Source organism: Neodiprion pinetum, chromosome 2 (genome assembly GCF_021155775.2).
Source record: "Neodiprion pinetum isolate iyNeoPine1 chromosome 2, iyNeoPine1.2, whole genome shotgun sequence".
In the NCBI taxonomy this organism is placed as follows: Eukaryota; Metazoa; Arthropoda; class Insecta; order Hymenoptera; family Diprionidae; genus Neodiprion; species Neodiprion pinetum.
In genome coordinates this window covers 38,676,108-38,702,571 of record NC_060233.1, presented here as the reverse complement: position 1 = coordinate 38,702,571, position 26,464 = coordinate 38,676,108, and the positions used below count along the sequence as shown (strand labels likewise).

The following is a 26,464-nucleotide window of genomic DNA, read 5'->3' as shown; positions in this document are numbered from 1 at the left end:
CTTTTTCTCGAATAGGCATATACAGACATTGGGCCTTACGCGCGGGCCCCCCACCCTCGGTGCAACGGCCCAAATGCAATTTATTCCCCCTTCAGCTGCACGCAGGCTCGCATCTCCCGTTTCTTTTTTTCTAGCTGCGCATCAGCTCGCTGCACGTCTGACTGCAGCAGCGAAATTCCCCGATCGCGCAAGAAGATTCAAAGAGTGAGTTGAGCGAATGATTTTTGTCAAAGTTTTCCTTGGTGAGAGAAAATGGTAATTCCGCAACTTTGCACTTCTCAACTCTCTCGAATAATTTCTTCGTAACATGCACCTGAAAATAAATCCAGGCTAATATTACCGAGCGTATGGATTTTCGTTGGAGAAAAATTCGCAGTAATTTTTTTTTTGCCGTCATTTCGCGAGCAGACGTTGCGACAAGATGCGTGCAACGCTTTCCCAAGCGCAATAAAGTCAGACGCGAATATGGTTCCCCAGATTCCTGTGATTAGATAAGGGCCGACCAGCCGCATCTACCTATACCAGTACGATGCACGTCCACGTACTGCACAAGTGACGACGAACGCATAGTAACTTTAGCGTCAAATTCGTTGCACCGTGCACCGAGTCCGTGTGCAACGGCGAATTTACGATACCTCATCAGGTTCTACTGATAATTTCACCACGCTTCCACCCGCAATTGCTCGATTTTATTCAACCGCTGCTCAGCCGCTTTTGCATGCGCAGCTTACACATGCACGACTTGTGCGTACGGGCGAAACTCGATATAGTGTACCGAGCAAAGTCTATCCGTGGTGCCTGTGCGCGTGTGTGTCACACGTCCGACTCGACGCAAGCCAGACATCGAGCGCAATCTTTTTGTGCAACTACTATATACACATACACGTGTATTGCAACGCTCTTCAAATCGATCTAATTGTAAATTGCGTCGCATCGTGCGAGTGATGACTGATAGGAAATTTGTATTGTTATTTTTTATCGTACTTGGCCAGTCATTTTATTCACGCGTAGAAAATTTGTTGCGTCTAGCTCGATTCCGGTGTGGAGAGAGCGAGTGCTTTTTTCATCGAATTACAACCGCGACAGAACGAAAAGCTCGAGATTTCCGGTCTAATTTTACACGCTTGGAAATGAAAATATTTTTTCAATATTTACATGATGATTTTACGTCCAACATTTCTTCGACAAATTTCTGGGAAACAAATAAACGGAAAAACATTAGTTATTTTGTGACGTAAATACGTAGCCTTCTACAGTGTTTCGTTCTATTCTCACTACATTACTTTTCTTTCTTCTCTGTGGTTCATCTTTTAATTTAACTTCTCCACCCCCCTCCCCCAAATTAGGAATTTTTGCTATTTCGTGAAACTCCGAACAGAAACAAGATTTACGTGCGACGGTGGAAGAATGAGGAGTTGAAGAAAATTGGGAAAAGAATTTTCCTAAAATTCCGTAACACGCGGTCTCAGCCTGCACTAACGACTGCAACCTGGGGGGTGGGAGGCAAGTGCAACGGATGAGTAAGAAAAAGTGGTAAAAGCGGTAAAAGATAAATAAATACATATCTGCGAAGTCAAAATTATACGGGGCTGGAAGGGCGAAGCGGAGAGTAAAATTGGCGTTATAAAACAGGATCGAAACTGCATTATACGCGGAGAGAGGATAGGCGTAAGGTATAATACGTGTCGTTTGATGCCAGCCCTGCACCGCGTTGCTAGAACCCCTTCCCTCACGACGAAACTCCGTCCGTGGCCCTCCCGCGAAACTGCACCTAAATGCGCTCTCTCCTCTCCTCTCCTCTCCTCTCCTCTCCTCTCCTCTCCTCTCCTCTCCTACTACTACTCCTATACATGCCCTCCGCCTCGCCTCTCTCCCCGGCAAGCTTGCCGCCCCGCTCGCCGCCCCCTCTGGCTATTCCTCCTATTTGGGCCCCCCTCCAGGCCGACCGGAAAGTGCAACGGCCTAAATTCACGGAGGAGAAGTTGCAGGGGCCTTGAACGACGCCCCCACCCGGGGACCGGTGCAACAACCTAATTTCTAGGCCCCCGTCTCCCGTCTCCGTGCCCCGAAAGCCCTCCCGGGACTCCGTGGCCGCAACCATCATGGTAGACTACTACTTAATGCAATCGCTAGGCGGTTTTCGCCGCTGCCATGCAGCCCGAGCTCGCCTTCCTCGTCCTCCTCTTCGCTGCGCTCCCGGCGCCTGTCTTTGTCCATTTTGTTCGGGGATTTTACCTGATTTTCTTTTTACCTTCGTTTCTTTCTTCACTATTTAGCTCCCATTGTTTTTATTGTACCTACATACCCGGGTGTTTCGTTTGAATTTGTTTTCCTCGCGGGAATCGTGCTCCTTTTTTATTCGTTTCTCTCACCCTCTTCGCCCCTCTCGCTATTATTATTCTTCTTCTTCCTCACGGTCGTCGTCCTCTTCTTCTTATTGTTGTTCTTTTGACTCACTTTTCTGCAATCGTCTCCGCTTACTAGGCGCGACGATGGATGCAACTTGAGCCGTTCTCGGCAGTGCGAAGCCCTGCGTGCAGCTCGGTCCTCCCGATTGGTGACCGAAGGCATCAAGGCCCCGGATATTTGAGACATGGCACACGGCGATCGAGCGCATGCGTCACGGCGATGCACCGATGCCTAGGAAAACTCTAACCGTCTGCTCGTGCGTCTGCCGAACGCGTAAAATCGACGACCCTCCGTTTGAAAAAATATCCAACAACAACCACTGACGATGAGAGAACGAATGTTGCAAGAAGGTCGAACTAAGATTTCAACTCGTCGGTTGGTTGAAATTGTACCGTAAATGACGAGTTGAAAAATAATCGAAGAAGGTGAGGAAAAATGTGAAACACGATTGAAATCCGTCGAGGAAAAACTGCGGGGGAAAAATAATCACCCCAAATCAATCTTTTGCCGGATAAATTGCGGCCAATTATAGAACAAGTTCTGCACAAATCAAACCGTATTTTGTCAGTGCGGCTCGCGTGCGTCACTTCGATGACTTTGAAACTGCGGAGAAAAAAGTCATACAGCAGTTTGATAAATTGGGGAAATACCCAAAGCGCGTCATCCATCGGTGCTATGCAGGCGTAAATGCAGCGGTAGGACTCAAGGTCAAACTAATTCTGCTATTAGCCTGCGCAGCGACAGGATATTTGCACAAACGTTTTTTCCTTCCTTTTGCCAAGCGCAAACATTTTGCTCGATTCTTATCCGATTTTCCTACCGCGGATGACTCTTCGGGGAAAAACTCTGGCCTCCTTCTATTCCCTTTAAATCCTTCGAAACGTTTCAAGAATTCTTGGTCCGAACCGCTTCTGCATAATCGTTTGAAATTTTTTCCTCGTTGGCAAGATTAGTCCTCTATGTTTAAATCGAGGATATTTTCTGTCTATGATTCCTAGTACCGAAACGGCAGTAAATTTCCAAGATTTTTTCAATCACCGTGTTTCTAGCGTACACGGAGAGGATAAAAGATAAGATTTTGCTAAAAACTGCGGAAGAAGAGGGAAGCATCACGTTTTCTCGGTAAAATATACTTCGTAAAACCTGTCAAATTTTGTAGTAAAAAATATAGCCGACGCGGATATTTTTTGAGCAAAAACCTCGACGCGTTCATCGTTTCCTGCAGTTTTGAGCAAACTCTGCTCATTTCCTTCTCTCCGCGTGCCTATGAACAGAAAATAGCCCTTCGCCTCGCCCGGAGAAAAGGTGAAGCCGAGGTGCAGGATACGAACGAAGGTGCGTACCTATAGGTCGCCGAATCTGAACGGCGCAAAGATCAACGCCCTGCAAAAGTTCTTTGAGCCGTCGAGGCCCACCTGCCGACGAGTCCCTTCTCCATTCGGGGCCCTCCGCAGCAGCAGCAGCAGCAGCGTTGGAGCACATTGCCCCTCCGATTGCGAGCTTAGGATGCACTCGGTGCTGCCGGGTGATTCGCGAGGACTGCAGGATAGCTGGAGAAATTAGGTGACGCGAATAAACGACACGTGTCGCGGCTTCGAGACAAATTGCGCGGCATCGGAGAATCCGACAAGTGCGCGAAGCCTAAATATTACAATCGAAACGGGACGTCGACACCCCGGGTACCGGATTCGTTATAATTCTTCCGAGAATATCTGACGGACGATTTGCGAACGTTTTGCACGCACGCTTCGATGCGAGATCGATGCATAATGCGGCGAAAAAATTTTGCGTCTACTCGCCGAGCTTGCGACCGCAGGTTCGCGGTAAGGAGACAATAAAACGCGTCTTGAATGAGAAGGTTCTTATTTTACTCGTTTTACCCTCTTTTAACCCCGATGCATTCGGGAATAACGTAAGCTCGCGATTATAAAGACGGAAAAACGATGCCGAGTTACAACGTTGTTATTACTGTACGTATAAGTTTTGTGAGATAAATGCTGCGGTCACGTGTTTCCTTGTACCGCGTTATTATTATTATTATACTTTGCTTGGAAAATTATTGCATGCACGACCATCAGGCGTGTACGTATATTCGCAATCGTTTGTAATTACACCGCATTATGCTCTCGCTGGAGCATGGAAAAGTTTTTACGGAATTTCAGGATCCATTTCAATTTCCAAATTTCTGTTAATTATTCACGCGTCGAATCAATTCCGCGTCGTCGACTCCACGACAAGACAAAATTACAAAGAGATGAGGCGAAAAGAAAATCTTGATAAGATGAGGGAGGGAGGGAGGGATTCTTTGAGGGAGAGTTTTGCACAGCCTCGGCGAACGATGTTAATCGGCGGCTCCTCGAGAGGTGCATCAGCAATGCTCGGACGGTTTCTTTCCCTCTTTCCCCACCCGAAGCTAGCCGCGATTCGGAGAGGTTGGAAGAGAGCGCATCCTGCCGAATTTCGTTGGGAGTAGTAGACGCGGCAATGAGGCGGGGACCGTCAGGCAAGAAGACCGGAGGGCCCGGTGCAACGGCCTTAATTTTACGGAGGGCCGTGTCTCCTCGTGCTTCTAGCGACACGCGTGTAGGCGCAGAGGGGCGATTTGCGCGTGTGCGAAATGGCGGAATAATTCTACGAGGCGTGGGAGGAGGAGGAGGAGAAGCCGAGCGTGCAACGGCGGGACGGCGAAACTTTATTTCTAGATCGTAATATACACACGCGGGGCTTTGATTTGCGGGAAAGAAATAGCCGTGACTTGTTTGCGCGGTAAAAAAGGCTCTGTATGCGTGGATACGTAGGACCGTTTTCGGGCCGCACGTATGCATGCAGCGTGTACAGCGTAAAATCTGAGCGCGTTTTGCGTTATACCCACGACGTAAAAGTTCGCGGGGAAAATTTAGGAGGTCCTTGACTGCGGGTTCGCGGGGTCTTTGAATCGATGGTTTTGATACGGATCGGGTCTCTACCCCCGTCGCGTTCCGGGTTCTTTTCTTCCTCTTTTTGTCTCTTTTTTTTCCGAACCTTTTATTTCATCCTCTCCTTCCATTTCGGCGGGCAGGCGCCTCCTCCCGACTCCGTAACAATTACGCTTATGAGGTATAGTGCGAAACATAGCGAGGCTTCGTAAAAGAGATTCGAATCGCGGTACCCCGCGGTAATTAGCCACCGCGATACCTTCGTGCACTCGCGGCGGAGTGCTTTTTCGATCGGCGCCTCGTGTAACACGCGTGCATTTCGTAACATCCTTCGGACGTTTTCCGATAGCCCGAATCCTTGCGGTTACGTCGGAAAACGTTCCCACCTTATTGATTCTTTAACTACGCATCGCGCATCGGACGAGAGAGCAAAGCACTCGCAAAATTTCAAATTCGTTGCCAAATTCGGAACGACGCGATTAGCGAGTGGTTGCTTCGGTTTGAAACAACGGGTTTGGATGCTTGAATGTCCGACTTAAACCGTAAGAATTACGGAATCGGATACCGATTACCTCGTAGTCACTCTTTGTTGACATTTCTTTGTTGTTTTGGTTGAGATTTCGACAGGATAATCGTCAGGCTCGATTTATCAGTCTCGGAGCAACCACCGAACGGTTCGGTCGACGAAAATAAGGGCGAAAGTTAAGCGGTGAGTCGCGTAGGAGGCACGTAATTCGTGACTCGATCACCGTTATATTCGGTCCGATAGAAACGCGTTCTTTGATCGAATTTGCGAGTGGTTCTCACGTCAGCTTTGAAGTTCAGGATCAATTAACAATGTTGCTTTGTTTTTCTGTTTCTCAAACCGAATATCCAATCCTCGCGGTAATTTTCGACTCTAGCGTTGTTGAATTTTTGACGGTCTATCGAAACGTGGGATAATAATTTTGTTCGTAAAAAAAAATCAGGCTATATTTGGTTCTTCCATCAAAACTCACCTCGAACCTGATATTACTTCCCTTCGAAGAGTAAGAATAAAACGAGAAACAAGAAAAGACGTAAAGAATTTGGTAAAAGGATGTTGAATCCGTGCACAAACAGCGGTCGAAGTATTCAGAGAGGATTTCTTGCCCCTTGTGATTCTTTTCTTTATTTCCTGCAAAATGAAATAAAGGAAAAAACTCAGCCGGTAAATGGCAAGAGAGAGCAAACACCTGCTCGCACGGTGTCTAACCGTTTTCGCTGTGAACCCCGCTGCATAAAGGGCTAATATTAATAATTTTCGGTCAACCGAGAGACGCGAAATTGTACTCGGCGTGCAAACGAAGAGGCGTGAAATCGTGGAGTAAGAGAGAGAGAGAGAGAGAGAGAGAGAGAGAGAGAGAGAGTGAGAGACGAGACGAATAAAGAAGAAGCAACTCTCTCTCTAGCCAATGTGCCTTTCATTCCCTCCCGATGCATCGCTGATTGTGAGACCGTCCGCAGCGCAGATAGCAATCTCCGAAACCTCGAGTACATGGAGGAGGTATTGGTGCAACGTATAATGCATGTGGATGGAGGCGTATAACAAACCCGGTGCATCTACACCCCGAGCGAGTCTCGACTTATAAAGGACCGGGTAAAGTGCTCGTGGGAGAGAGAGAGAGAGAGAGAGTGAGAGAGAGTTCGCAGGTATGCATACACGGAGGTATGGTACCTGTATTTTTGCGGGCCTTTGCCGTCTTCGACAGGATGTCATACTGCCGGACAATCACTTCTGCCCGTTATAATTATGCGGTTGGGGGGGAATTATGCTTTGGTAAAAAAAAAAAGCTTACAGACCAATTATATAACGCGGTAATCGAGATAAAATTAATTTTTTACACAGTCCTGTTACCCGAATTTATCGTTAACAATATATGTTTTTCCTTACCGGGTAAATTGGGTTGATAGCACTGGTCAACGGTGGTTTTTTTGCCCTTCACATTTGACTGGTCATGGTAAGATTTGATGTAAAAGTTCCTAGGAGTAAGCTCGTTTTTTAAAATTGGCTCCAGTTATTTATTTTATCGACAATTTCATGTATGACTCAGAAAAGCAATGTTTAGATTAAAAAATCGATTATTTTTTAATATCTTACGTTTGGTAAAAAAAATTACTACACAGCTTAGCAAAAAAATAGTTTTTTTTTTTTTTTGTTGTCAACATATCGGGGAAACAAAAAAGAAAATTCTTATTTTTGTTGAGCTGCGTAATTAATACCTTAAATGCGGCCCCGTGTGGAAATTGGAATCTATTATACATGTACCTGGACTCAATGATTGTACATAGATTTTCAGATTTCACTATTTTACGCAGACTCCGTGATAAATATTTAACTTTATTGGTTGTTTGTTCAATTTTTGTTTTCGCACCGTGACGTTATGGGAATGCAGACATCTGATTAGCGGGTAATGAGTTTCTTCTAACAAGTCGTAAAAGTTTCAACCTTGAACATTATTTCTCATGAATAACTGTTACGGAGAAAACAACTGGCTATTTGTGCACGGATACGAGCATGTAACACTTCATCGTCGGAACAGCGGCAGAGACGAAACGCTTTGTTTCTTTGTGCCGGCCAGGACAAGAGACGTGCTTACGCTTCGTCCGCGATGAGTCGGTCACTTATAATTACCTATCGGAGCGACAAAGTATACCGTAAAATCGTTCATCGTATTCAAAATTCTCGAAATTCAAACTTCGCTCAAATGTTGGAATTTGCATATTTGCAGGCTTTAGGAATTTTATTTATTGTTAGAGTCTCTAGCTTGGATTTGTGCACTATAGAAATCGTTCGCATGAAACTCAAGTTACCAAAGTCCCAGATATTCTGCAATCAGGCTCAAAAGGAAAACGGCGATCGAAAATCGCGTCGGAACGTTATTCGCAAATTTCTCAAATCCTAATCCCAGAATTGCATGCCTGCAGAAATATGTAATTAAAGGCAGATTGTTCGTCGTGCAAGCGGGTGTCTCTCGCTTTTGCCACATGCTTTCCAGACTGTCTGACAACGAATCGAGCTGCCGGGTGTTTGACGGAAGAGCTTTCGAGCCGTTTCACGGTCGACGTGGAGGAAAAAGGCGAACTAACACCGTAGACTCGAGTCTGCGGGTCGATTCAACAGCCCGTCGAACGACGGCGTTCGAGACTGTGAAACGAGGATTGCGATGTCACCGGAATGTCAACGAGATGATCCTGAGAGAACACGCGGCCCGTCAATTCGAGACGCGGTGCACTCGCCTTTTCTCGCAAAAAAATAATTTGCGATTTCTCACCGTGGCATCCTCTGAAAAATTTGTTTGACAGTTAAAAGAAAGGGTCAGGAAAAAGATGAGCGTTCTACGTTGTGTGGAAAATCGCGCTCGGTTGTTTTTTCGCTTTTATACATTTTCTTTTAATTTATGAAGAATGTTAATGCTTATTTCAATCGTAATATCAATTTTCGTCGCTAAAAATACCCAGACTTGTAACATCAAGTCTCCAGTTGACGTTTGGCAATTGTATCTGACGAATTTTTCATTGCTAATTTAATCTCATAAAATAGTTATAATTTAATATGAACTTTTAACTTAGGAGAATAAGATTCCCGGTTGAAGTATCGTTGCGTTATGGATCGTGATCTTTGGGTTTGATATAAATGTCAGGAAAGAAATAATAATTGAAACTCTACAACGTGTTTCTTCACGAATTAAAAAATACGTGATAAAACATCTTTTGACACAATCTTTCTTTTGATCCAAACAAACTTTTTGGGGGGGTGCCACGGTGGAAAATCGCGAATAATTTTTTTCTGAAACAACCTAACCAACATACGACCGCAGCCTTGCACATTCGTCGCTTTGCAGCTGTTGTCCCCCGATTATTGGTAGCTCGTCTTGCAATCAGCGGCAACTCGCGGATTCCGCGTGCAGGTGGGTGCAGATTGCAGGTATTTTATTTTGGAACTGAAGATTTCTCTCAGTGTACATATTTTTATTGCGATTTGTTGACCATAGTTAATATCGGTCACGCGCTGTTATGATAATAAATATTCAACAATGTCAAGATGACAAAAAACGTGTTTCGGTAAGCTTGTGTAAATTTTAGACATAGTTTTCTGAATAAAGTCAGCCGTCGTATGGAATCAAATCGAACGAATCTACCGTACATACCGTATATTTTCCAGGCAATCTTCGAGTGATTTGCGTACATCGGCCTAGGATTGTAATATTTTTACAAATACTCAGTGCACGATTATCGCAATTAACAGGCAATAGAATTAGCGAAAAGTATAAATATTTTGCCGAACACGAGGCTGCACGGTGTTTGTTCTCCTGCACGAGGCGCGATAATCGGATGATAATAATCGATTGCGAAACTGCACGATCAGCCGCAGGAGCACAGCAAATACGGAACGCCGTATAAATGGGAACGTTAAACAATAAATAATTATTATTTTCGTTTGTAGCCATTTTCACTTCGAATGACTACAACACTTCGCCCATCGTCGCTGGCTTGCAAAAGGCGTTTCGCAACTCTGCACAACAGTTTCTGCAGTTGCAATTTATAATAAAATTTCGAAAACAACAAACCTAGCAAAACACACAAGCTGCCGAAACAAGGTTGGGTACGTTCGTCGTACACGGACGTTTAAATATCCGGCACTGCATCGCGTAATCGAATCGCTCCGTGCCGTTTGATTTCCCTCAATGCAGAGCGAAAATCGCGTCGCGTAAGCTGCATAAGTCCGCTGTTTGCCTTAGTTATAAACCGTTAATGAAATTAATCGTGTCACTCGCAACAGCCACGCTGCTATTGGCTCGTGTTCACTGACCCAATTAAATTCGGGTGGGAGGGTCAAAACTTGGAAGGGTCAATAACTCGAATGGCCGATATATCGAAATTTCAAACATGCGAAAATAAAATGACGAAGGACGAATCGTTCGAATTCTTAATTTTCGAGAGTGTCACCGATCGGAATTACATTTAATCGCGAATTGTTTTCGAATCGTTATCGGCATAAAAAAATTATGGACAAATTGGTGTCTTGCGTGAAAAATTCTCACTCCTCCGAACACGTCATTCATTTCTGTACAACTTCTTTGTTTTAGCAAAAAACCGCTTTTTCCACTAACCACCAAAATTCATCTTACTTTTGAATTTTTCATGTGAAAACTGAGATGTTTTTTCGGTAAAAAGGTCAAATTTTCAGATCGTGCTACGTTCAACTGACATAGGTATGTTAACAATGCTCTATTTTTGGAATTCAACGGTATACTTTTATTTCTTAGAATTATGCACTGTCAGAGTGAGACTTGAAAAGCAGAAATAAAAATATTCCGTTGAATTCCAAAAACAGAGTAGGTAGACATTACGAACAGACCTTTACGAATGAAAGGTAGCTCACGTGAGATCACGGCCCCGTTCTCTTCTAGGATCTCGTTCATTTTTTGACAATCGGTGAACCGTCCCATACGTATCCTGAAATTTAGTTAACGCGATCCAAAAGTTGTCCGGTCCCAAACGCGCCTTAATTCAGGGTTGAGCCGAAAGTGGAAAGGATGTTCACATGGGTGGGTAGGTTGCTTATTGCTAGACTGAATGCTGCGGCTCTAATTATAACTATCTTCAATCTACAAACCCGTATTATTAAGCCAAAATGTATCCGCCAGTCAATCTGCACTTTGCCTATAGGTACCAGGAGCACGTACGTATATGCCGCAGAAATACACACACCAAACACGGTTGCACCCTTTCGGGCCATTACGAGAGCACGCACTCTCTTTCTCTCTCTCACGCGCTCTTCCGCCCTCGGCTCTATTCGCTCCGCTGCGTTTCGCCCTGCACGCTATTTCTCTTTACATACACGTGCGGTTTTAAACAGTTTATTTCGTGCCTTTTCTCGCATCTACGTGGATGCATTATACTTCTCCCGCAGAAATTCACTGGCTGTAGTTTTGCGGAATAGCTGCACGAGAAAATACCTTGCTTATTTTTTACTTTTACACATACCTGTATACATGTAATATGTATTGTTTCTTTGAAATATGAAAAGAAGCTGCAGTATTCTCTTTCTCTCTCTCTCCGTACGCTTTCGTCACTCACAGAAACGAAGCGATATTAGACTGTTAAAATATTACCGCCGGTTGCATAAAAGGCGATAATATTTCAACGGTATGATTATTAGGTCGATCCGAAAAGTGCGGGGGTGGATGACGAGCGGAGGAATAATCTTTCGGAGCATGTTACCAGAGATGATATTGTGCAGGGCATAACGTCCCACATTGCATCGCGTGGCGAAAAGCTCGTGGGACACAATCAGCGTCGTATTCAAATCGACGAAAACGAATCAACTCCCGAACGTAGATGCGACGCATCGCGTCCTGACGCAACATCGTATGTAATACACACTTATGTACATAACACGGAGTTATGAAACCGCGGTATGTACGTGTGTGTATATAAATAACGTTACACGTGTGTACGTGAATGATAAATGAGTCCATAGAGGCGCTGGTTTTTAGTCCACTTTGCAAATTCCCCGCGCGCTTGATTTACCTTTGCATTATAAATATAATTGCCTTGGCTATACATCGTGTGTACAGCTATACATGTTGCATACCTCTATACTTGTTTTCAATACCAATGTTTATCCGACGAAAAACATTTTTAACTAACGTCGATTCTACGGGTCGAAGTTACAGCGATAAAATGAATCGTCTTCACCTCACTACGAATCGGTTATATAGTTTAAACCGCGTGCAGGTTCTTCTCGGAAAAATTAAATCTTTGATAATGAGAACTCTCTCTCTCTCTCTCTCTCTCTACGTATATACACCTACGTATAGGTACAATTTTATATGCGCGGGATGAGAATTTGCAGCGATATTTTTAAACTACGACTATATTTGCAATTTATAAGCTCATTGCGTAGAAATCGGGCAAAGAGAATGTTTTACGGTCATGACGTTATAATTACTCCTGGGAAATAACCGCAAAATTCCGTATTGATTCCATAAAAAAAAAAAAATAGACCGACACGATGATAATGTTATCGTTCGAGCGTAGTGTGTTCCCTGCATGAGCGAGTAATTATATAAAATTTTTCGAGCCTTTACAAACACCAGAGTACAATGTACAGGTAAAAAATGATTCTGAATAAGCTTCAAGTGACCGGAAAAACCAGAGAAGCTCTGCTTCCGGCGTCGAGTACCGTATAAATTGACTTTTAACTCTAACGGGATTTGCGATAAATGTTTGACAGGGTTCGTCCGTATAAGTTTTTGTCATTCAAAATTTTTCTCCAATCCATCCGGTGCACCGGATACTCGATTAAAAATCTATCGAACCGAGTTTCGAGTGCCTGAAAAGGCCGCGCGAGGTCCGGAGAAACGAGCGACGTTCCACCTGTTCCGAAAGTTGATCTTGACGCCTGTCGTGCTGCACAAAGAGGCTCGATATCGGGTTTTGCAAATGCATCGACCACATATATACCCCTGTTGTTAGTTGTTGTAACGTTGCGTGGATAGGAATTACAACATATCCGCGTTGCAATTCCGAGGATACATTTTACTGGGGTGGGAAAAAACGAAAAGGCCTAATGCACGCACCGTGTGGATAACGTCGGTGATGGTGGTCGGTAAAAAAGCGCATTGAATGCGGAGTAGGTACCGTAATCCGGCAGTACGATATAGCAATTACGATTGCAATTGCAGCCTCGCAGAGCTGACTGGTAATAATTACATTGGCGAATGCATGTATGTCTACAGGTATGGACGAGAAGGCGAAACATCAGCCTTGCGACTTGTTGCCGGTGGTAAAAAGAACGGAGCTTTTCACTCGCAAGCTGCTGCAAGTTCAAGGCTTGATAAGCTCCTGTAACGCTCTGCCATCGTTGTATTTGAGTAATCGTTTAATGTTTCGATGGTTCGGACGCACGTCGTGTGTACGCGTCGGTTGTAGGTTTCATTTGCATTTTCATTTGACGTAGAAATATAGAAATTTTACATGTTTCTGCTGATTTACTATTGCGATTTCGTAGAAAGCATGTCGCTTCTTTACTTCTGCGTCGAATGAAAATTTATCCCAGTGTTTTTTGTCAGAATTGCACACAGAATCGATCCGTTGAGCCTTTTTTCAGATGTTTGGAGACATTGTATACGTCAACGTTGAAATCGACCAGAGCACCCCGTCAAACGCAGCTTACGTTTCCTTTTTTTTTACTCACGAGAAGAGAAGTGATGAAAATCGACGAAAGAGAACTTGACCAGCGTCGCTTTGTTTTTTTTTTTTTGTTTTTTTCATGCTTATGCGACTAAATGTCAGCTGTCGAGAAAGCTGGAACTTTGATAAAAACAAGACACAATGCGACGAGTGGAAAGTAGAAAGATTTTGAATTGTATGAAAATTCGATAGTGATTGAAGATAAAAACTCCGCGTATCGAGTTAGCCGATTTAGCTATACGATTTAAAGAAAAAATTTTCATTATAGAGATTTCCTGGATATTGATCAACGTAAATGCTGAAAGAATTTTCATCCTTTGTAACAATCGCTAGAGACCCTGATATTGTAATTACTGAAAATTGGACTTTCGCCCGGAAGTATACAGATACATTCGTTTAATGACAATATCAATAAACTTTCGATATCGTTTACATCGTGGATTGTTTAAAAAGTTCACGAGGCCGAGCGTAATTTATGACGCGTGCGATTAACGCGGAAGTGGGACGTGATTCGCGTGAAACGGAATTAGTTGGCAAATTTGTAAACCGTAATTCCCTGCGTCTCGGTAGAACTTGTTGCAAACACGTTGCAGCGACTGACTTCCGCGCCTTTACAATCGGTGGTGCGATACACGTGAATAATAACCGATTCTGGTGCAGCGGCGATGAAACCGGAAACGTCTCACTGTCGCTTTACGGCGGCGACCCCTTTCTCCGATACCCCCTCAAAGACGGAAACAGAATTTGCAAATCCCGTTTGGCAGACGGATGTGCCGGAGGGGAATTTCACTCGCGGCGAGAATTCGGTTCGATTCGTTCCGACGGACGATTCGGCATCAAAATCGCAAAATTGGACTATTTTGTTTAGTTCCGAAGGGTTGTGTGTCGCCGTGATTGCATCGTGCGCTTTTATTCTATTCGGCGCGCGTTTCTTCGCCCTTCGTTCCTCCTTAAGGTCATGCGGTACTCCCACCCTTACCGACCGAGGAAACTCACCCTTTTTTTCCTATATTAAATAAATAAGCGAACGGAATGGGTTCGATTTTCAACGGTGCGTCGCTCTTTTGTAGCGGAATTCGGGAAAGTTACTCGTATCCCGAGAATTGTTAAAACAATGTGTGGTTTTTTGACACGTGTCCACACCTTTTTTTTTACAATTTTCAGGATATGAGTAGCTTTCCTGAATTCCACAAACAAGAATAAATAAATAAGGAAAATGGTCGCATGAGCAGTCACTTATCTTGCTTTACGTCTTGGTCGTCGCTCATAGTTTTGCGGTATCGTACTTATCGAGCACCGCCATGCGCCACTCTACCACCACCACTGCAATTATGCGGTACGACAGACACGTGGATATAGCTTACAATTAGCATATACGTGTGCGTATATCGCATTGACACGTGCCGACTAAAATCTACAGGCGATTTCGTCTCACGACGGCGAAAATTATAGCTAAGTGTTTAATCCAGATGTTGGCCCAGAACTTCCTTCCGAACTATATACAATAGATCGTTGTATTATATTGTTGAAAATGTCTGGATGTTATTAGTTATACGCGTATATCTAATCGGGTTCGAATAATTGTCAACTATTTTTATTATTTGCCGACAAATTGTAACTTTACAGTGAATGAATGGATCGATATTTACTTAGCCAAGACACAGAGGTTCAATTTTGCCAAGCAAAATATTGTTGTCGTGATAAATTTTACTTGCGGGACGAAAACGTTTCACAGTCCATGCCAATGGAGAATAAACTATTAACAAGCTTTGTATCAACGATGCCAGCATTTATAATGAAATCGATAAAAAATTGACCGTCTTAACACAAATCCATTGAATCGCTTTGAACACCGCGTTGGGTATTATTAAACACGAAGAAAACACACTGGAATCGTACGGATTGATTAATGATTTCTAGAAGGTGTTTTTTTCCACTACACGTGTAACAAGAGTGGTCGACGAATTCTGAGAATATTACACACATATACAAGACTTTCAACCGATATGGAAAACTGGAAATGCACGTTTACGAACATTTGCCAAACAAAAGTCTGACGCGCATATTTTCTACGCTGTATCTATCTATAGATAGACATGCATATTACCTTCATGTTTTTCCTCTCGAATATTCGATTATTTTTATCGCACGAAAAGACGTCGATGGATAATTTTAACCGCCAGGATCCTAAATTGTACAAGCATCGTGGGAATGAATAACTGCAAATAACCGCCGTTCCGTATATAGACCGTATGTATTATACGTATAATTATAACTGCGAAATAGTGCGACGATGATCATAATTCGCGCATAACTTGTACACGTAAGTACGTGCGCGAAATTGCTGACGGTATGCGAAGTGTTCAAACGCGCGTTCTATCAACGCTTAGAAAGCAAACCTAGACAAATATTTTTCCACCCGCTTGGCACCGATATTTTTATATACTTCATTCGGCGAGTATATACGTATAATATATAAACGGGGAAAGGGAAAGAGGAAAGATATATTCTGCAAAGCGATGCGCTTTGAGGTGTTATACGGCCTGACTGTAATGTATGGATATGATTTCACGGGTGTCGTCATCGCGCATATTATTGCACATTGTACAAGGGTTAGGAACTCGAAGAAAAGCTCGTGCGGTTGACCCAACCGGCCGACGATACTTGTGCAAGGAAATTTGCTCGCCAACTTGCGCGAAATTCGGTCCTCAATTTTAAAGTAATAATCTTAAACCTGCGGCAAATGGCGTTGGAGAAATTGAGAGAAATTTTGTTTGGTGGAATTACTGGAAAATTTTAGTAAAACGGGTGATTTGGTTAAAATAACGGTTTGAATGTTGTTAAAATTACATGTAAATTAGGTACAAGTACGTAACTGCTTATCATGCAGATCGAAGTTGTCGATACTATATTCTTTCGTTACTGCGACATTAGATCCGTTTGTCCAGTTTGTTACATTTTTTTATTTTAGTAATGCTTCGAAACGAACTTACCGCCGCGCCAACATCAAACTATCGCAATGGTTACAAGAAAAGATTACACCTAGTACGAGTGACCGTGATTAAAAAGAACAGGAACACCCACCTACTAGATTTTATGGTTACAAAGCTAATTTGCACGCTGTATCCAAAAATATATGTATTTTTTATTTTTTTTTATTATGGTAAAAATACAAATTTTCAAGGACTGTACACTAACAAAGAATAGTAATTTCACTCGGTGGATTAAAAAAAATATCGTTACAACATTTGCAACCGAGTCTTTACGTGCTCGTGATAATTACAGAATTAAAGAATGCTGGAAATTCGAGAAAACATCTAAGATGCTTCTGACCAGATTTGATTCTACAATTCCGTTGCGTACAATTTTGTAAAAATTATTCATTTAGAGATGCTCGCGTATATTCTATAATTACGTAGAAATAATTGCGATAAGAATATTTAATCATATCGGCGCGATGAAACGTCTTTCGGTAAACTTTTTCGTCGGCTCAAAAATATACCACAACCTTCAGCAAAATTACGAAAATTTCGTTAGATCGGAACTCACCCGACAAGATTATTTCATGCCACCGCAGTCGACGTACATATTACAATATTACATGATTACACGTGTACATTTTTAGCTGGGCTGTAGTAATGAAATTTCAAACCGCCTGAACTTCGTGAAAACAAAAAAAAAAAAAAAAAAAAAAAAAAACAGTACAAAAATAATATGTGCGCAATGAAATTGACAGATCGAAAATTCAGCGAATTCGTCCGGGAGTCAATTTTCATAAAGATTCTGCGGGGTCCTTTGAATAATTGTGTATTGTTTTCAAAAATAAAAAACGACACAGCGTCATACGAAAGTTGCCTGTGGCTGCAAGGAGGAGCAAAAAAAAAAATTTTCAAAAATTTCTAAAACCTCCCTCCCCCGCAACTTTTGCCAAATTAACCTGCAGCATGAAAGAGCCGAGGAACCAGTTAACAATATCGAAGGAATTCGCGGCTCGCCCGAGGCGTTCGGATTTTTAACGCGAGAGATTATCTAATACCCCTTTTCTCGGGGTGTCGGGTGCATCGGGTCGGCTCTATACAACACCATCTCTCCCCGTGTTGCGTTGTGTGTGAACTCGCGCTCTCGCGTGTCGGATCGCGAGGATCCCGAGCTTTCGAGGGGCGGCGTGGCGGGGGTGGGGGTGAGGGGCGAGGGGCGAGGGGGGAAGGGGCGAGGGGGGAAGGCCCTCCAGGGCCGCGAGGAGAGCGGGGGGCAAAGGACAGGAGGGAGCAGTTGGCTTGCCCACGTGGAGGTGAACGTCCAAGGGGGCAACCTGTTTCGGGGTTCATGGCCCTCCGACGGCTAGTCCTGCACGGATCTGGGATCCTGGATCCTCCGATCCGCTAGTCGAGAGTCCAAGAGCCTCGGATCCTCCAGGGCCGTATCGTACCCGGAATTGAAACGAAAGGAATAGAATAGAATAGAATAGAACGGAACAGAATAGGATTAATTTGATGGATAACATGCGGATGAGCAGGGATAAGGTGGATGAAAAATGAACGTGTCGGAGAGGGTGGGATAGGTGATATTTTTCGCTAGACAAATTCTACTTAAAATCAAAACCAACATTGCATGGTAGAATTGTGTGTATATCGCTGATTTAACTGTATTTGTCGATGATCCGTTTCTGCTGTTTCGTCGTGCACGGTGTTTTGTACGAAGGAAAGTTCAGGTGAACTGCAAATTGGTGAAACGGAAAAATGTTGCTAATCACAATTACGGGTGCAAAACTGGTTGCTGGGTCAATAATTTGTAGATAACGAAACTGTTGGCGTCGATCGAAAAATTCGTAATATTCAACAGGGGATTATTATAGCTTTCAGGTTATTATGTAAATGGAATATTGAACGTTTTGGGTTCAACAAAAAAATTGTACGACAGTTTCGAGTAGGTACAGATGGAATCGAGACCGAGCGCGTTCGTAAGCGGATTTTATTAGCGTCCCTGGGGAATATCAGGAATATATCTCTGAAGTGTAAACAAACTAGACCAGATACACGTATGTTACTGGTAGAACTCTGCGTATAAGGGTTTGTTAAGTGGTTGATCGATTTATTTGGGAAGGCTCGAAAATTCTAACAAGTTCGAACTTTGGAAAAGTTTACTTTGACCCAAAGAATGAGTCAGAGGATTTTCTTCCCTCTCTTCAGGGGGGAAATGGGTTTAAGACTACGGTATTTTAGTGATTTTCATGAATTGTTTGTAACTTTGAGAACATTTTATACACAGATTCAAATGGATATTGTAATTTTTTTTAATAGTACTTCCTCGGCAAATATTGACGATCTTCGTTTGAAATCAATAGGGTTTCAAATTTACCTCAACGATATATCCTTTTTTTCTATGCGAACCAAACTTCCCCTAAAAAGAATTGAAAGTTGTATTTTTTAAAGGTGTTTCAACAAAAGAGCATAATTTCTTGAAATTTTTTTTAAAACTTTTTCTTGCAATAAAAAAATACTTCAAACAATGATATTACTCCAAATTAAGGTTCGCACAAAAGTTCAAATTTGAAACCCTATTGAGTTCGAATGAAAACTTTCTCCCAAATCGTTCATCGCTCATTCTCAAAATCATATTCCACCGATTTATCATCGTCAAATTCCCAGGTAATTCAAACTTTTCTCCGTATTTACAATCCCGCAACTAAATCCCACCGGAAGTTTATCCTCGTACATAAACTCGATAAGAAAAACGTGCCGCGGGCATCGGCAAGTGTCGCACTGTATCAAACACATGCAGCATACCTAATAGTAATCCGTGCTACTAATTTATCCCCGGTGATCTCACCGCGAAATGTTCATACGATGCCTGAGCGTGAAACGAAAGATTCGGACGCTCGGATTTCACTCTCAGTATTACATATTTCCTGACCCAAGCGGCTCGTTCCTAGATTTTCGCCCGTACAAACTCACAGCTGACATTCTTACGCTGCACTTTGCGTGAAAATGAAACTTCATTCTCGACAATAATTTCTACACTTTATTATACGAATGGTGATGATAATTTTTCGCCGTTTTCTTTTTCATTATTATAGAAAAAGAATTGTTAGATTAAATTCGGACAATTCTCGTCTTTTTTGCTTTACTGTTTCGAAAAAAGAAAAATCCATCAAACTCAAGATGTGATAAAGATCAGGCTGCGCGTTATTTTCACTCCAAGACGAAGATGAGTAAAAATCTAGAGATGAAGAAACGACGGGAAGAAAGTAGAAGAGAAAAAAACCGTGCATACGTGGATGATCGTTGTATATTCGCGGTGGTAAAATCTTCGAATGAAAAAGGTATGTTGTACTCGTACATAGGTACGTCTAACCGACAGGAACCAGTTTCGACGTCGCAACGTCAGCTCCTCTCAGGTCTCGGCAGGACACTATTCTATTATCCCGTTGTCCTTAGAATTTATTTTTAGAGAATCAGAATAGCTGCTCCTTTGCCCTCGGCCGGATGGGAGGATAACTCGGCGAGAGAGAGAGAGAGAGAAAAAGAGAAGGAGATGGATAGTGCACCGAGTTGTTGCAGAGGCGGTCATTTGCTCGCTGCTTTAGACCGTTGCGGTTCAAAAAGCGTTTCGGCACTCGTGGACAAGTTCCAACGTGACGTGGCCATCCTCCTCCTCCTCCTCCTCCTCCTCCTCCTCCATTCCTTACCTCTCTCTCTGAGCGGTATATTTGTGCATTCTTTCGACAAGTTATTTCAATACCGTCAACAACACGCGTATAACGCCAAAAATTAACGCGCACACGGCCCCCCTCACCTCACCGCAATCCCACAACCAATCGTTTATTTCCACGATGACCATGTTATTTGCACATTTGCACGGTACACGTATACGAGTACGTTCTGAATTCTTTGATCCAGCTTTTTATACTTTATTTCTGGTCTTAATTTTCACTTTTTTTGTTCCACGGTAAAAGATTTGTAATAATGATCCGATCAAACTGTCTTTGGGTGACTTTAAGCAACGGCAAAAAAATTTTCTACCCAGTCGTTGATTTTTTTTTTATTCACTTCCTTTCACCACTATCGTTATTAATATTAATCGAACCCTTATCTTGAAGCCCCTCCGCCACGCGAAACTACGTTTTTTAATCGGGTATGGATTTCTCTTATTTATTCATCTATTTTACTCGTTTTTTTACCGCATCTGTATCCTTAAACCAGATACAATTGAGGCATGTATCTCAAATTTATTAAATATACAAATAGTCCTGGTATAGGAACAAAAATATCATTTGCCGCAATTTCTTTTCCTTTTTCTACTACTCGTTGGTTACTATTACTATTATTATTATTGTTATTATTTGACTGAAATTGAAAGGAATAAAAAAAGAAATTCATATTTGACATTCAATGAATTACGGCACATGTTCCTGATCTATATAACATAATATAACGACGTGTTTGTACAGATGGATGATTTACCTTATCCTCCTAAATTAGCAAATGTCACGTCTTATTTTCGTTTTCTTTACCATTTTTTTTTTTCCTCCTCTTTCTTTTTCTTCTCCGCGAATATAACTATCTGACGATCAAAAGTGCGAATATATTACACGGATATTTTGTGGCTGGATAAATCATTAATAAGTTACGATAATTTTCTAATTAAGAAAATGTCTATCTCTTGATCGAATTTCCGTGTTTAAATATTAAGCTTTTATCTATGGACTATCCGTGATATTTTGTATAAATCGCGAGTCGTTTTTCTGTACAAGAGAAATATATGGAGGAAATTAATCTATGTATGTGTATAATTATCGCATACGTGTAGATGTGTATAATATTTATTTGCATATAAATTTGTAGTTCTTTCCACTCTTCGATTATGTGCCGCGTGACTGACTGACCCAAATATATTCACATATTTATGTACCTATGAAACGTATGTACGTAGATACGTCGGTATATGTTATATGCAGATACATATGTAACCTATATCCGCGGCAGCTGCACCGTCGCATTCTTTGACTAACATTAAGTGAAACGCTGCGCAACACCTACACGTCGCAAGTAGGCATACGTGTCATGTGCATTGAAACGTTAGTTGAAAATTTGACGCAGCCGTCAATTTGTCAATTTTTTGCCCGCTTGCCAACATCAGTTATATTATAATATGGATATATTATCTACGATATGTTTGGTGCAAATGGAGCAATAACCGAATGGGAATCGAGAGTGATCGAGGTCTGTGATCAAACAACAACGAAATAACAATTCGGTAATGGTCTTGATTGTTTGAAGCTGTAATCATAAATTATTCGATATTCTAATGCAACAAAAAAACCAAAAAAAATAGATACTTAAAAATCTATGCCTGCCGACTTTGCGATATCCTGTAAGGAGGAAATCGAATCGGAATGAGTAACCGGTATATCGGTAGTCTTTGGGTGACTGTAACGAGTTCCAACGATGATAACTACGCTGTATTACAGAGATTTGGAGAGCTTGGGGAATCAGCTTGAAGCATCCATGCGTATTAATTAAAAAGATATTCAATAAATTGCGAGTATTTTAAGTTTAAACGAAAAGAGAAATTTTTCCATGTCAAATGAACGGGAAATACGGATTTAAAGAGCGACCTGTTGTACTTGAGCTTGTAGGGTAGTTTTTCTATGAAACACAAACATGTCACGGGGTAAGAGTGAAAAAAACAACTTTATTTTTCGCACCACCCTTATTACACATACGTACGTTAATACCTGGTGGGTCGGATACAAGTGTATCGGGTGTTTAAGGTACATCTGGCATCAGCAGCTGCAGCGTATATGCAGCGAGCGATACATCAGCGGGGGTGTGAAGGCAACAGGTACTCGAACTTCACCTTGATCTCGGCCCGCCGCGTTTCACGTATACCGGGAAACTGTCGTTTCAGGTCTGAGAAAGGGGTTGCAGACTGCAGCCGACCTGCAACGGCGAAATTTATTACAAGGGTGGCGGAAAGCACCCGAAATGCTCCGCTAATTGCCTGTAACATATTAATTTCTTCATCACGCCTACGTTGAGCCTGGCTAAACCGCTAAGAAAACTCCCAATTATTATAACGTGTCCGTTCTGAAATTTTCGCAAATTTTCCCAACCTAAAATGAATTTTTATTTTTTAAATTTGACGTACGTTGAAAAATTTCGGTGAGCTTGACGGGTTTTACCAGTTTGTTATCTGACGAAATTTCGTGTTTACAAACAATGTCGAATGACAAGCTTTCAATTCACGTTGATATCTACACTCGAAAACTACTTGCACTATGTCGCTGAGAAAATTGGCCACGATTTTGCGCTCGTTGCAAAATAATACTAAAACATTTTTGTCGCATCGTCCCACTGATTGTGAGATTCATCTCGATCGTATTCAAGGTCCAAAATAGCGAAAGAATGACGAACTGCAGTTTCTCGTCTTGATTCTGTGGAAAACAATTTTTTTTCCCGGTTAGTTCGAGAGTCGAATATTTACTCGATAAGTCTGAAATTTACAACGGAGAATTAGGAACTTTCTAATTTTCTGGGAAACGTATTTTTGCTATTATGCACAATGCACCGTGGATAATGTATAATAAACGATCTGCGCATCGTGCGTTGAAAACACGTAATTTTCTTCTTGTTCATACATATCACCCACGTACTCGTGCACACATTTAAACAAAGTGCATAAACAAGTTACGTATGTGTAGGAGGAAAAGATTTTGGTATATTTTGATGTTTTTTTATCTTTCCTTTTCTCTTCGTAGGTAATATGTTTTCGTTTTTTCTTCGGTCCATCCTTTTGTTTACCTTTTTCTTTATTTTTTTCTTGTTTTTCCGCAACTTGTCGGGGGCCTTGAAATCTATTTGCGCTTGTCCGTTCCTCCCGGGCCTGGAACTACGTTAGGATGTTGACGAGGCGCTTAGGGATCCAGCTGGTGAGTCAGTTGGAACGCCCACGTCACCCAACCTAAACTCGCATCAGCTACGCGCGATTCCTTGCAACAGCAGCAGCAGCAGCAGCAGCGGCAGAGGTGAAGGCCGTGTCTGTCTGTTTCAGAAATCGGTGGAAATCTCGTATCATTCAGGCATTTTCGTTGTAAGTTTTCAGTCCTTTTTTTTTTTTTTTTTTTTTTTTTTTTAAATTTTGAATTTTCGTTTGAAAATTCTCACCGCTCTGAGAAAAAGCAAAAAACAAAACGGGAATTAATTCGAACGTTTTCGAATATCGTAACGCGATAGCTCGTCCCACAGGTTATTCGCCGTAAGCTTCACCCGAGACAAATCGACCCCGGGTATAATATACAGTACAACGTACATGCGGGTATACCTGCAGTATTTTCAGGCACGCGTGTGCATCCGCGTGTGCTACAGGATAATGCGGATACGTGTGGATGTGAACCGGGAAAGGGTTAATTCCACCTACGTCAAGCACCGTTAACGGAAACGGTCGCCGCCGCGATCCAGCAGCTCGTCTTCCTGCATCCAAGGACGCTGCATATAATGCCCATTTTCTGCATTCCGCCTCGAATAAATCACGTACATCGTACATATACGTACATGTATCATATTTTACACGTCGCATAGATTATCCTTGTTATCCTTGTCTTAAGCATTTTCATCTCTCTCTCTGTGCGAATGATCCAGATACACGATTGCTTCGACGTGCACGTAATTCGAAGATCCGTATACGAAATGTGAAGAAGAAAATAAATAAAATACCGTGGATGGAGTGCACAGCGCACCGTGTGACTTCGGTAATTCCGAATACCGCCCAAGAACCGTCCTACGCAAGTTCAAAGATTTTAAGCCTCCGTTTAGGTACGTACATGCGTAACAGCGTCGGGTTAAGCTGTAATTCAAGGAACGAAGCAAAACGAGAGGAGATTGAAAAGCAGGAAAACAAAAGGAGAAAGATACGTCGAAAGATACAATACTCACTCACCGATACTCGCATATTATATTTATTAATCTCGATGCAAGCGCGCGCGCACACCTACGTATGTACGTAATAAATACGTATCGGGGTGCCATTCGTACGATACGACAGCGTTCCACCGCATCGTCGCCACGCAGGCACGTACATACGCGTATACCTTACACGTACGCACACACCAACGTGGTACACACGCGTTTCGAACGTTCAAGGAATTCAAACACAGTGTCTAAAACGCTCGTTATTACGTACATGTATACGTAGGTATGAAATAGAATGTAAAACTAGCGTGATATTACAGTATGCAAGCTGCGTATACAATGTGAAATAACGCTGTCGTACGTACAGTCGCTGGCAACGCGTGTACGCGTATGCGTGTATGTATCGCACGGCTATGATACGGAGAAAAAAAGAAAAATAAAAAAGAGAAAAAAAAAAAAAGAAAACAGTCGCAGATCTTAGAAGTGGGATCTGGTGTGAGTGCATTCGTCCGTCGCGCACACATAAGACTGTAATCGCGCGTCCAGCGCCTAGCTCGTAAAGTTCGTGCGTCGGTCAGTCGAAGCCCCGCCAAAAGCCCAGGCGATGGTGAAAAATCAGCGTTACCTCTGCCTCTGCCTACTGTTTGACGCGCAGCTAACTGTACGTAAGTTTGGCTATGCACAGGCTAAATGCCGTCCGGGGCAACGACGGCGGGGTCCCGCGGTGATGTCGGGGTTTTCGTCGAAGGAAGGGGGGGGGGGGGGGAGGTTGGCGGAAAGAGCGAGCCGGGTGGCTGCCGTTGCAGGGATGGTGGGACGCGCGAAAAAGGACGGAGGGAGGTGGGTGGGTGAGGGCGAGGGAAGGAGGGAGGAAAAAAGAGGTTCCGCCGCGGCGCTGAGATGAGACGCGGGAGGAGGGGCGGCGGCGAGGAGGGATGGGGGGGGGGGGGGGGAAGGGAAGGAAAGAATTGGCGAGGACCCGCAACGAGGGGCGAGGTGGCGCGAGAAGGGCGAAGATGTCGGGGGTGGGAGAGGGAGGGGAAGGAGGAACACCGTCGAGCCCTCGATGCCGAGGTGAAGAGGAGGAAGAGAGAATATCCCGCGAGTGAGTTACACTCCCCTGAATCCCCTCCACTCCGGCTCGGTTCCGCCGCCCCTCCTTGCCTCGTTTCGCCGTCAAGTCGACCTCCTCCTCCCCACCCCTCCGCCCCCCCCACCCTGCCCCGCCGTTCCTCTCGCTCCCTCTCTCTCTCTCTCTCTCTCTCTCTCTTCGGAGGTTCCTATGAATTTTGCGACACTCAATAAAAAGTGGTTCCACAGGGTTACCCATTTCGGTAACTATACACTTTGCCTCCTCGGCGGCTCTCCTCACCAACACAGAAACACGCCCGAAAAACTGCATGGGAGAGGCGCTTGGCCGGCCAACCCGCGCGCGGACGCAGCGATTTGCCCAGTTGCGTTCCCAATCATTCTACGACTAGGTAGTCCCGTGTCCAAGCTGTGCCACAAGGTTGGCGGCTGGTGTCATCGGCGAATAACGATCACCGCTTCTTAATTCCAAGTTTATACTTTACTTATCGTTTCTCCGTGCGGCCTGACTGTATATACATATACATATATATATATACATATATATATATACGTACATACATACATATACATATATATATAAATATATATACATATACATATATGCCTAGATAGGCGGATACATATGTGTGTAAATACATATATATATATATATATGTATATATATGTACATATGTATCTAAGTATGTACGTACCTTGCGTACCTAGATACACGCGTATACGTATATGCTGCAATTCAGATATTATACGTCTTCCTTCGCAAACGTGAGATTTCTGTCAATATATATTATACATGTGCCTACATCTGCGTCTTGCATTCCCTTTTATACATATATAAATGTGTGTGTGTATATATATATATATATATCTATATATGTAGGTATATACGTACGTATTAGTATAGTATAAACGTGTGTAAAT

General features: G+C 42.9%; 2 protein-coding genes across 16 annotated transcripts in view; one reads left to right on the top strand and one right to left on the bottom strand.

Moving 5' to 3' along the window:
- LOC124213269 (uncharacterized) overlaps positions 1-26,464 on the bottom strand; it is a 96,301-nt gene that overhangs the window by 35,616 nt on the left and 34,221 nt on the right. Inside the window, exons 1-3 of one of the 3 annotated variants that reach the window (XM_069133371.1) lie at positions 25,080-25,141; positions 23,348-23,588; positions 22,274-22,486 (exon numbers count right to left, since the gene is read on the bottom strand). The exons of the other annotated variants lie outside the window; for them this stretch is intronic. Coding sequence (XP_068989472.1) covers positions 22,274-22,323 — 50 coding nt within the window. The 5' untranslated portion in view covers positions 22,324-22,486; positions 23,348-23,588; positions 25,080-25,141. Of the gene's footprint in view, positions 1-22,273; positions 22,487-23,347; positions 23,589-25,079; positions 25,142-26,464 lie in introns of those variants that run through there. 3 annotated transcript variants of the gene reach the window in all.
- br (broad-complex core protein) overlaps positions 25,901-26,464 on the top strand; it is a 77,303-nt gene continuing 76,739 nt past the window's right edge. For 4 of the 13 annotated variants that reach the window (XM_069133365.1, XM_069133364.1, XM_069133363.1 and 1 more), the window contains exon 1: positions 25,901-26,015. The gene's annotated coding sequence lies outside the window, so the exon portion shown is untranslated. Of the gene's footprint in view, positions 26,055-26,251; positions 26,309-26,464 lie in introns of those variants that run through there. The other 9 variants (XM_069133367.1, XM_069133370.1, XM_069133369.1 and 6 more) reach the window with 7 other exon arrangements.